Raw genomic sequence first — 12629 nt, forward strand, 5'->3', positions numbered from 1 at the left:
GAGGAAAAAAAAAAAAAAAGAAAGAAAAAAAAAGCAGACTTTACCTAGATGTATGAAAGCACAGTGCCTGCAACAGCAAAAAAAAGCCGGCAGAGATGACTGATGAGGCTTTCATCAGGTTTGAAAACACACTTTATGCCCTGCCAGCTGCGGAGAGGCGAGCCCGAGGAACTCCAGGGGTGGGAATGCCGCAGAGAGCGCCTGGAGCACCTGAGAGCGCGGCGTCCCCTTCCCCGGGAGGAAGGGAAAAGCCTGCCCTTAACGGGTGACGGGTGACAGCAGTAGGGCCACTTTGGGTCCCCCTGTGCCCTGCGAGCCAGACCCCATCTTTCTTGCCCATGGCGGGGGGGGGGGAAGGGGAAGGAGGAGATCACCCCTCCTCATCCTTTCCCGGCTCTTGGGACGGACCCAGTGCCAGCACCGCGGAGCGGGGCGGGGGGAGGCCGTCCCGCCGGGACTGCCGCTCCGCATCCCCGGCCGGTCCCCTCCGTCGCCGGGCGGGGGCGGGCGCGGCGCGGGTGACGCCCCGGGAGGCGGTGGCGGCGGTGGCGGCGGCGGCTCCGGGCCCCGCCTCGCCCGGCCGAGGGGGCGGGGAGCTCCCGCCGAGCTACTACTACCGCCGGCGGGGCAGCAGCCGCGCCGTGAGCGCCGGGGGCTGGAGCGGAGCGGCGGGGCAGCCCCGGAGGAGGGCGGCGGGGAGGAGGAGGAGGACGGACGCGGGGTCCGCCTGACCGGGTGTATCGTGTCCGCAGGGCAGCCGCCGCGGTCCGTCGTCCCCGGGAGCGGAGCCGCGGGTTGTCGCCGGCCTCCTGCCGGGTTTTGTTTTGGGTTTTTTTTTTGTTTATTTTTTCCATGAGTCGGGGACGGGCAGCGCTCCTCGCCCGTTCCCCCGGCTCCGGCTCCGTCTCCGGCGGCGGCCCGGCGTGGCGGAGGCGACGGTGAGATGGGGGGTAGCCTGGGCTGCCACCGCTCCATCCCCCGCGACCCGGCGGACCTGTGCCACAGCCGCAAGTTCAGCGCGGCGTGCAACTTCAGCAACATCCTCGTCAACCAGGAGAGGCTCAACATCAACACGGCCACGGAGGAGGAGCTGATGACCCTGCCCGGGGTCACCCGGGTGGTGGCCCAGAACATCGTGGAGTACCGGGAGTACATCGGAGGCTTCAAGAAGGTGGAGGACCTGGCGCTGGTGAGCGGGGTGGGGGCGGCCAAGCTGGAGCAGGTGAAGTTCGAGATCTGCGTGAGCAGCAAGGGCAGCTCGGCGCAGCACTCGCCCAGCTCCCTGCGCAAGGACCCGGCTTCCGAGCACCACCTCTCCGCCACCAAGATCAACATCAACACCGCCACCCCGGCCCAGCTCATGAGCATCCGCGGCGTCACCGAGAAGATTGCCAACAGCATCGTGGACTACCGTAAAGAGCACGGGCCCTTCAAAAGTATTGAGGACTTGGTGAGGATGGACTGTATCAATTCCTCCTTTCTGGACAAAATCAGGCATCAGATTTTTGCGGAGAGGTCCCGGCCCCCTTCAACGAACACCAATGGTGGCCTCAACTTCACGGCCAAGCCTCACCCCAGCCCCACTTCTCTGAGCCTCCAGAGCGAGGACTTGGACTTTCCTCCTGGGGGTCCAACCCAGATCATATCTACTCGCCCCTCTGTGGAGATGTTCGGGGGGGTGAGAGACGGCAGACCCGTGCTGAGGGTGGCTACCTGGAACCTGCAAAGCTGCTCCATTGAGAAAGCCAACAACCCAGGTGTGCGGGAGGTTGTGTGCATGACGCTGCTGGAGAACAGGTAAGAGGCAGCACCTGGCCTGTAGGCCCAGCTCCATGCAGGTTTATAGGTTAATGCCATTGGGGTTTGGGCACTCTAGAGTCCCGTTGTGATCCTAGTGGAACTCGCTTCCTCCAGTGATTATTAAATGTTTCTTGTTTCTTGCATGGAATCTCATCTGAGTCTTAATGCTGGGGCTGTAGTGACTGTCCCCTCTTTAAGCCTCTATAGCCTTTGAAAGGTGGTGGACCTCCTGAAGAGCTATGTGTGTATGCACGCATATCTGTGCGGGGAAGACAGCTGTTATGGTTGGGCCTGTTAGTGGTTGGTCAAGGACTGTTTCTCTGTGAAGAGGCTTTTGAACAAGTCACGGAGGTCTCTCTTTCCTGCCAGAAGCTGGCGGGGGCCGGGGGGGAAGGCAAATAGCAGGGGAAAGGCTGCTCTGTATGCACCATGTTTCTTATGGTGTTTCCCAGAGCATCTTAGTACCACTTTGGGAGGCAGGATGCAGCACTACATCTGCCTCTCACAGAGCTGCTAAGCTGAGACCTTCCAGTGCTTCTTCTCCAGAAAGTCTTGTTTGGGTGGTGACCTCCTTAACCTCAGCATTGGGGCTGCAGTCCGCTCTCTGTCAGATCCACTCCTCAAATGAAAACCGTTTGAGAGCACAGTCAGGATGGTTTGGGCTGTGTAACAAGCGTGGAATGCCATGGCTTGTCCCAGGAGGGTGACACAGCTCGTTAATGAGCAGTCACGGGGCTGAGCTGGAGGGACCACTCACCCTTGGGAGTGCGAGATATGGGGCAGCTGCCTGGGGAGGCTGTGCTGCCCCTGCGCCAGGTGGACCCCTGATGTCACTGAGCTGGTGGGCACGGAGCTGGGTCAGTTTGTGGTACAGTCAAGTGGGATGGTGTTTCTGGTGTTAATGGCTGAGAAGCTGAGAGCTGTATTTTTTTATTTATCTTTTTTGGTAAGGTAATCGGGCAACAATGCTGGGGATGTCTCTCTTGCTAAACTTTCTGCTTGATACAGAAATGTAGGAATGCAATAAGGATTTTGAAATAACTCTCGCCCTTTCCTTTCCATGCATGAAATCTGTCCCAGCTGATCTGGCATTTAGTTTACAGCATTGGGAAACTAACTTTTCTCTCTGGCCGTCATTCAGACTTCCAGCTGGAAACAAACAGGGGCAGGGGACTCTTGGATTTCTGCAAAAGGGATATTGTGGGGAGGGGAAGTGCTAAGGAACCGTTATCTCTGGTAGGGCCCATAGCTCTGTCCTTTCCCAGTAATATGCTGAATAATGGCTCTTGTCGGTGCGGTTGCGGAGGTCAGGCACGTGAGAGAGATGGTGACAGTGATGTGGTGTCCTGCGCTGCGGTACAGTATTTGTGGTCGAGGATACCTCTGCTGTGCACTGCTCGGGAGCCTGACACTCCCGCGTATGGAAACATCTGTTATCTCACAGCCACCGCTGTTCGATAGCCAAAATGGAGATGATAGCCCAGCAGGGGCGTTCAGATGTTGTGCTGATGGCTTCAGCCTAATGTCTTTCAGTATTCCTTGGCTGCTCTGCTAGTTCAGGTATCCCGTGCTTCCCCCTTTGCCACCGCTCTCGCTCTTTTGTGAGGGGTGGCAGACCTTAGGATGAAGTCTGGTGGGGCTGGGCATCAGGGTAGAGGGGGCAGGGGCAGACAGACCTGCTGAGGAAAGAAACATCTCTGATTATCACTAGCGTCAGTATTATTCTAATAATTCAGTTTTGGAAGAAAAGTGACTTTGGTGATTTACTTTTCTTTATTCACATATATATAGATAACTTTTTTTAAGGACCTCATCCAGTAAAGTGTTAATTTTCTGTCACTTCTGCATCTTCAGCATTTTGGGGGGCAAAAAACCCCCAACCAAACCCCCAAACAGTCCACCTATGAAAAAAGCTAGGCAGAGAAAGTGACTCACAAAATAAGCCTGTGTTAGCCCAAGCTGGCCGCTGTGTATTCAAAGTGTGGCCCTAACAGTTTGGTTTTTTTTTTTTTTGCTCTTAAACCGCATGGTACTTTGCTTCCATCCAGCTTAGCAAACAGGTACTGGGTGGTGTGAAAGGTCCTTCTGATACTTTGAAGTTTAAAAGGAGCCTGATAAAAGTACTTGGTTTTGTTCTGTTTTATTGCACGTATATGTGCCATCAATCACACAGGGAGAGTACAATGCAATTGTTTTCTGTACTTGATCCTATTTGTGATAACGTGAGAAGCTGGAAAGAAACGAGAGCAATGTGCATCCACAGACAAGCCTGCAAAACTTTCCTGGGAAAGTAAATGTGGGAATGGGGGGGGGGGAAATCAACACGATGCAGGAAAAAAGTATACATTGTGAAAAGTCGTACTCAGCACCTTGGGGAGGCGTTTCCTCCTGCTTGTGCTAGCATTGCTGAGGTCAGTGGAGCTTTGCAGCTGAAAAACGGCCTCCGCTGAGGCCAGAACCTGCCTTCTTTCTGTGTGTGAACTGCACGGTCTCCCTCCCAGCTCCGGTTGTGTACCCTGGGAACTGATAAAATGCCTTGCAAACTAATCTTTGCCCAGCTAAATCAACTTCAGCTGATAATCAGCTAGGGGAAATTCGGCTCTTGCTTCTGCATGCGCGAATACACCGCTGCACCGGGGCTCACCAGCACTCCAGCCTCATTAAATCCGTGGAGGTGGGGGCGTTCAAGGCACTCTGTGTTCTCAGCGGATGTCCCATGCGTGTTGCTGAAGTCTCCAGCTATGACCCAAGCTGTTGCCCGGTGGGTCTGAAACCACTGAGCCCGACAGTAGGCAGGTGCTCTCACAAGCTACGCTGATGGGCACCTGCTTGTTGACATACTTTGTGCACAGCCACCATCATGTACGTAAGTGGCCTCCTGCGTGCCAGTGCCTTGTAGTCCGGGGTGGTCTCAGGTAGTCCGGGGTGGTCTCAGGTAGTCCGAGGTGGTCTCAGGAGCTGGAGCACCTCCTTGTTGCAGCGTTGCTGTTGGAGGACCTGCTGCAGCTAGCTTTTCAAGTCCAGGAATAAAGGACAGCACGTCAAGAAGACCGCATTAAAACTGTGTAAAGAGCAGTAAAGAACCTTAATCTGAGATTTTGGGGAATTTCATGCCAATTGAAAGGCTGGTTTGGATTTTATTTGTTTTGTTTTTTTTTTTTTTTTTTTCATGACTAGTTCATAGCTTTGAGACCCCTTGGGTGTTAGCCATGGGAAGATTACCGCTTGCTTCCCCGTGAGGCTACAAGGTGGAGGTCCTCCTGTCTTCCAGCCCTGCATAGCTTTTGCACAGAGGGAACAGTTGTGCAGGAAGCAAAGAGGGCAGTGCCTTCTTTCAAAACAAACAAAAAGCAAGACAATGTCACCATGTAGAGTAATCTGCTGAAGGGGGGAGGGAAAAAAACCAAGCCAAAGCCTCCACACTCATGCCCAGAAGTGCTAAATTTCTTAAGAGCAGCAAAGGGAATGTATACCAAATCAGTAAGCATGACTACGACTGCTGACTTATTTTGAAATTCATCACTGCGGTACAAAAATAATGAAACACAGCAAGGTCCTCACCCTCTTTCTCATATTACAAGGATCTATGTTTATCACGGTGTTTGGAGTGGAAGAACGACGTATTTTCATTCAGAGGACTAGAGGGTAATTTTAGAAGAGATTAACATGATGAATGTGGAGGTGAGCGTGACATGTAATTGGATTAAAGTATCAAATGTGGGGTGAATTTGCCCAAAGCTGTGATGTTTCTTGCAGGTGTGGTTCATCAGATCTGGGATTTGCTGGCAGGGGATCAGAGCTGGCCTGTCTCTGGGGTTGCAGGTCACCTTGTCCAGCTGCCCTCCACCCTGGGGTGGGGATGAAGGAACCAACAGCTGTTTCTCACCAGAAAAAAGAAAAATGTAGGGTTAGGGGTAGTACAATCAAAAGGGCAAGCAAGCTCAGGTCAAAGGCAGCAAGTGTTTTCATGGAGGGGATAAGCAGCCCCAGTGGAGATGTTTCCTCTGGCCGAAGTTGGTGGAGGTATCCTAGAGCTGTCTCATACCCCAGCTCCGTAGGGAAGGGCGCTTTTTCTGCTCCTCATCCATACCTGCCTCAGGCCTGTTCCTCCTGGCCGCAAACCGAGCTCGTGACTCCCACGACACCCCGTGACCACTCTCTCCGGCTGTTATGTGCCGAGGTGCCTGCTGGGTGACCACATCAAGAAGCGTGATGCAGGTGCAGGCAACGCCGACCGATACACAGAGCATGCTAAACGTGTGTCCTCTGGTTTGATGGCTTGCTTGAAAGTTTGCTGGTAGCCGAAGGCAGTGATCAGTTGTGCAGCTTTCCCAGCATGGTTTGCAGTGGAGGTTTTCCAACTGGTTTTCATTATGCTTTATAATACTGAGTGGTAACCTCTTAATTTTTTTTTTTCTTTTAAGCACATTTTGCAGTTGAGTAAATGAAAATTGATAGAGACTGAAAGCCAGAACTTGCACACTCTCTCCAAAAAAAAAAAAAAAAAAGTTAAAATAAGGGAGGGAGGGGAAGAGGGAGTGTGTGGCAGGACCGTGGTGGGGTACCAAGGTTGAGGCTCAGGTCTATGGAGCCCAGCTCAGGTTCCTTCCTGATGTCAAGCAGTTCAGGCTGCTCTCTCCCTGTGCCGCTTGCTCTGGTCGGCTTCTTGGTGTGGTTCCATCTTCTAGGTGCAAGAAGTAATAAAGCCTCAATGCCTATTGCAAAAATCACCGCATTGTAGAAGAGCCCAGGTTGGAAGCAGCCTACAAAGATCATCTGGCCCAACCTTTGGTGGGAAAGGAAGCCTAGATGAGATTATCTAGCACCCTGTCCAGTCGCACCTTGAAAACCTCCAGCAATGGGGACTCTACCGTGTCCACGGGAAGGTTGTTCCAGTGGTTGATTGTTCTCACTCTAAAAAAATTTTTCTTACATGTCTGTAGAGTAACAAATACAAGTACCAATATAAGGTTTGTACTTAGCACTGATTAACTTTTTTCTCTTCTTGGCTTAGTTTCTTGGACAGCAATCCTCCGTGCTTATTCTTTCAGAACATGTCAGCCCCTTCCACCACCAGCTTTGTAACCTGTTAGCTGTTTTCTCTTTGGTTAGATAGAAGTGCAGAGGTCTCTCAAAGGTAAGAAGTTGCCCTCGATTTCTGTGGCTCAGACCCAAATTTTTGTTCCTGCTGGGAAAAGGATAGGTAAACCTCAGTCCAAAATTGCCTCCTGGGAGGCAGCGGGTGGACAGGCGGTCCCTGGGTAACCCTCACTGTGCCACCACGGAGGCTCTTTTTCCTAGTCCTGCCTACCCCAGGTAGGTGTCCTAGGGGAACGGTCACCCTAAGCATGTCCTCTCATCACCTAAAAAAAAAAAAAAAAAAAAAAAAAAAAAAAAAAGGCAAGCTCTTGAACCACCCTCTGGAGAAGCCTCCTTCTGCGCACAAGGAGATGAGGGAAAAAGCCATCTCATTCAGGTCCCCGCAGCAGGCACTGGAGGCAGGAGAAGCACGTTCCCATTGCTCCCCTACGTTAAATAGGGTGGGGGCTTTGTTTTTGTGTCCAGTCTCTTAATCTGGACTAAGAGGTGGTGTAGTACTTAGAAGGGGCAATTATTTACTACCAGGGCTTGATGCTTTTGTTGGGAAGGGATGCGGCGTGGTACCTTGCCTGCTGGCTTGTAGCCGTGTTTCCCAGCAGGAGCACGGAAGAGGCATCCCACCCCCTCCAAACGGACAGTGTTGCTTTTTCTCACGTTCCTCGCAGCGGTGTATCGTAGTAGTAGTGATGGTTGTACTTGCAATGCTTTGGAGGCTCAATGCCAGCCTGTATGTGCTATTTCTACTCTGTCGCTGCAGCTCTCGGTGGTCTGGCAAAGCCCCGAGGTGCGTCTGTTTTATGTCTCTCTCTTTATGCAGCCACTTGGTTTTTCTCCCTCGGATTAATACTAGGCTGGAGCCTTGCCAAGAATAATTCCCCTGCAAGAAAAGCTCAGGAAAGAGGGCCTGGCTCGAGTAACCTGACCGTGCTAATAAGTCTTAAGCAGCAAAAGAACAAATACACCCTCTTCTCCTTATGTAATAGGGAGGAAATCCTGCCTCCTGCTTCTTCAGGAAAAACTTGAGAAAAAAGGAATTGTTAGATGATATCTTCTATGTGCGCTTCACAAAAGGATTTTTATGAGCAATAGAAATACAGATGCATGTAAAGCTACCATTAATTTGCACTTTCTAATACCTCTGAGGACAAAAAAATGGGGTGATGGAAGAGCTGCTATGTTTGGGGTTTTTTGGGTTGGCTTGTTTGTTGTTGTTTTGTGATTTTTTTTTTTTTAAATTTTTTTTTTGACCTCCACCTATATGAGATCGACAGTATTTTACTTGCTAGAGACTAGTGGGAGACTGAAACTGCATTCTGCATACCATCTGGCAGGGGGAAGCACCAAGACCTTCTCAGGTCAGACCCCAAGTTACATCGTTTTCCAGTGAAATGAAACTCTACTGATTTACTCCTGATCAGGATTTGGCCCATTCCTTTGCCTACGTCAAATCACATGAAGGCTGCGGAGCTCGGTGCTAAAAAGCATGACCGTCTCCCTGGGGCTTCGGGCTCCTCTGCAGTACGGCTCCCATCTCGGGCTGGGATCCCAGCCCCTTTCAGGACTGCTGCTGGGGGAAGAGGTGATGTCAGTTAATTAAATTCCATTTCCAAGCCTCTGCTTTAGATGGATGCAGTACTGAGACCCTCTATGTGGACATCACCTGCTCCTTCTATAGGAGGTGGGTCGCTTGCTCAAGATACTTTGCAACTCCAGAGTCTTTGCAGGAGAGATCAAAAGCAGCGGGTGGACTTACAGCAAGATTGTGGAGGGTGTACACCATCCCCGTGTCCAGACTCTTGGAGAAGGCACCCGAAGCCACATGCTCTGCAGGAGATCTTGGAGGTGGACGCACTGGGGTCTGATCCTGCATGGTCTCTCTCGGTAGCTGTGGGTCTGGGGGGTTTGCCACAGCCCCCCACAGCTTTCCTCCCTCAGACGTGACACAAGAATGTAGGATAGGAGAGGCCCTTAGAATCGCCCCTGAGTAACCTTCCCAGGGATTTTCTCTTTTGAAGAGAGATGTGGGCATCTTGTTGACTTTGAACAACTGCCTCAGTGTATTCCTTGAATCATCTGAGTGGCTGTATCTAACGAGCCATTTTTTATCTGCTTTAAAGTTCAGAATGTAACTGGAAAAATGGTATAGTTAAAGGCCAGTTTATCCATATATAATAAACCTTATTTTCCTCCTTTTTAAAATTGTAATCGTACCCTGCCACTGTTACTTGCACCATAAAGCCTGACTAAAATGGAACAGACCGGTAGGGCAAGTGTTTGTTCGTATATTATTTTTCTTTCCCAACATGCATACTTGATACATCTGGCAGCACTTAATGGCTGTGTAGTTTCAATCCATGCCTTCTGGGCTGTTCTGCACATTTATTTCATGTCACTGGCTTCATGTTGCAGATTGCAGGTATTTTGGTAAACCAGAGCTGCCAGCTTACTCCTGCGGGTCCTGCAGGATTTGCCGTATTCCACGTGGCAAAGATTAAATGGCTTGGCTGATTTATGGTCATAAAGTGGGGAATTAGTAAGCGATGCTATACTGCCTGCTCCTGTATCACGAGCAGAGGCCACAAGACTATAACCTCATCCCGCTAGACTTTTCAGAAAGCTTGTGCCACACGACTGTAGAAGACAGACAAGGTATCTATGCATAGGGCTCCATCCTGTAAACAGACATCTTTAATGCTCTGTGATTCTTCTGCAGTTTGGGAGCTCACGATACAGCTGCAGGAAGGGTAGTTTTCCACCTTTGGCTTTAAAAAGAGCAATAGGACCGTTCCTGAAGGCAAAAGCTGCTGCTGCTGTTCTTACCAGGAAAGAAAGACCAAGGGACTACCAACGTGGGAATTAAATACGCCAAGTTCCTGAGAAGGTGCGAGTGGAAACTCGGTCAGTCCCTCTTAAGGAGGGGAAAACACTGTCTCTGCAACCAAGTGCCGGTCTGGCTCACTCTGAACACGGGTCTCCAGCTGTGTTAAATGGGGATATTTAAGAGAGAATCTGGTTTTACAGATTTAACTGCACCCTTCTTGCTGGAGTTGGGCTTCAGCGTGGTTCCTACAGCTGCGTTGTTAGGAGGACCCTGCTTCTTCCGTCTCTAATTAGCGTTTCTCTGGGAGTCTTGCCCAAATAATGATTTCAAGGCTTGGCCGGATGAGCAGAGAAGAGTTGATAGGACGCAGATTACAGCGTGCATGTAACTTATTTTTAAGTCTCATTGTTCTCCATTGGGATGCAGGTGGAAGCTGACAGGCGGAGGCACAGTGTCCTTACTGAAATAATTACAGTACTCTGCAGTAATTTCTCAACGCTATTATATGGTGTGGTGATGGAGACAAAAACCGTGGTGCATTATTAAAAATGCTTAAAAATGGGAACTCAGTAACTTCTTCATTTCCAGATTTTGTATTTATTATTTTACATGAGGGACTTTGGTTTATTTGAAACAACTACTGGAGACAGTCCAGCGGAGGGCTACAAAGATGATCAAGGGACTGGAGCACCTCTCTTATGAGGAAAGGCTGAGAGACCTGGGTCTGTTCAGCCTGGAGAAGAGAAGACTGAGAGGGGTTCTCATCAATGCTTATCAATATCTAAAGGGTGGGTGTCAAGAGGATGGGGCCAGGGGCTTCTCAGTGGTGCCCGGTGACAGGACAAGGGGCAACAGGCACAAACTGGAACACAGAAAATCCTGTCTGAACATAGGGAAAAATTTCTTTACCCTGAGAGTGGCAGAGCACTGGAACAGGCTGCCCAGAGAGGTGGTGGAGTCTCCATCTCTGGAGACATTCAAAACCTTCCTGGATGCGTTCCTGTGCAACCTGCTCTAGGTGACCCTGCTCTGGTAGGGGGGTTGCACTAGATGATCTCCAGAGGTCCCTTCCAACACCAACCATATTGTGATTCTATGAAGAATAGCTGGCTGATTCTTCAAATTGGTGGCCGAAAATCCCCACCGATTTATCAGAGAATAAAAGCGCGTGGTGGCTTCGCTGAGGGGAGGTTGAGACCTACCGAAGACCTCCTCTCCTGTGTTGGAGGTGTGGATGACCTTTCCACCAGGCTTCAGTCTGGTCCCCTCCCTTGTCTCAGGCCTGGGTCATTCACGGTGGAGTCTGAAATGGTGCCGAGAGCAGAGGGGGCATCACGTCAACAGCAGATGGGCAGTGAAGGGAATATGTAGCTACGGTAAAAAGGATGTTTTCTGTCAAAAAAACATTTCATCTCGCCTTTGGCATATGCAGCATATCCACATCCCGGTCAAGCCATGTGGCATTTTCAAATGGCACGAGTGTTTTAAACTGTTCGGTCACCGTCGGGGAGGATCAGCGCTGCTGACCTCCTTTCCATCCCCGCTTCTGGGGGGTTTGTGCAGGCAGGAGCCAGGCGTCAGCGCCGAGCTGTTGTTTTCAGTGCCTGTGGTAAAATTATCAGAGGCCAGTGAGTAAGAAAAATACATTTACCCTGCTTGTGCCCCCCACGCGTGTGCATGTTCCGGAAGTTGAACTGTGTATAAAAATATAATAATAAAAGAATTTAAATTCCTATGGAAAAATACATTTGGGATTATATTGTTGTCTACGGTAAGGATGGCCAGGAACACTGTGGTTACTAAATTCACTGTGTTTGTGGTGGAATAAACGCAGCCAGCTTGTGCAGAGCGGGTTGGAGTCCCTCTGTCTGAGGGAGCCTCAGGGTTATGCAGGCTGTCTGTCTGTCCGTCTGTCCGTCCTCTCTCCCCGTCTGTCACGGGGACAGCATGTAGTAATGCCCTCCTGCTCTTTATGGGGAACATCCCATGGGGCAAAGCTGTTCCTGGGAGCAGTTCACGCCATAGGTTTATGGATACGGATGAGGAGGAGGAACTGGAAAATCTCCTTTTCCTTCTGCGTGGCTATTTTTTGCTGTGTGTGGTTTTTTTGTTTGTTTTGGTTTTTTTATTTTTTTTTACTAGGCGTTTCAGGTAACGTGCTGGAGCTCCCGTGCAAATTTAGCTACAACAGCTGTCCGAGCCGTTCACAGCTGAACGGGTTTTTAACGGGTTACTGAACAGCTAATTGATCAACAAGGCTTTTGCCCTGCGTGGCGGCGGCAGCCTTCCTGCCCTAAATCCCTGCTGCTCGTGACACGCTCCTAGTCCCGCAAAACCACCCTGCCCTTTGCTTAACAAGGAGGGGGGGGAAAGCATAAACCTCTCCCAGCTGCAGCATAAAGAGGCCGTTGCTTTTGCTTTCAGCCTTAATCCTTCCACTCCTTTATATTTATAGCTCCGTTCCCGCCTCCCCCCCCCACCGCTTCTTCATCGGTCGGTCTGTCGGAAGCCAGCGGGCGCAGAGGGACAGGCATTGTCCCCGTGGCCACCGAGGGCTTGCTCTAGCTGCGCTGGGGGTGATTGCCGGTCAGTGCCCTCCCTCGCCCGGGCTCGGCTGGCGTAAAGGTTAGCTGGCTTTCTGTCCCAACTGGAAGCGGCGTGCCGTTGGATATGCGCTGGATGTTAACTTAGGAACCTTGCGTTTGGTTTCTTTATTTGTTCTATTTAAGCAAACAAGATGGAGCGCAGCTCCAGCTCGATGCCACTGGATTGCAGGGTATTGTGGCAGGAGCGACTCTAATTTGGTATCGAAAATGAACTGTAAAATGGACTGTTGCATTGAAAATGGACTGTAAAAGTTTGTTGCTTTTATGCATGCAAGGTCAGTTCCATAGGTTTGCCGTCAAAC

At 50.7% G+C, this 12629-nt stretch overlaps 1 protein-coding gene across 1 annotated transcript in view; it reads left to right on the forward strand.

Moving 5' to 3' along the window:
* The first annotated feature begins 614 nt into the window (after positions 1-614).
* EEPD1 (endonuclease/exonuclease/phosphatase family domain containing 1) overlaps positions 615-12629 on the forward strand; it is a 69013-nt gene continuing 56998 nt past the window's right edge. The window contains exon 1 of the mRNA XM_054191455.1: positions 615-1797. Coding sequence (XP_054047430.1) covers positions 944-1797 — 854 coding nt within the window. The 5' untranslated portion in view covers positions 615-943. The remainder of the gene's footprint in view (positions 1798-12629) is intronic.

The sequence above is a fragment of the Rissa tridactyla genome, chromosome 2 (genome assembly GCF_028500815.1).
Source record: "Rissa tridactyla isolate bRisTri1 chromosome 2, bRisTri1.patW.cur.20221130, whole genome shotgun sequence".
NCBI classification, from domain to species: domain Eukaryota; kingdom Metazoa; phylum Chordata; class Aves; order Charadriiformes; family Laridae; genus Rissa; species Rissa tridactyla.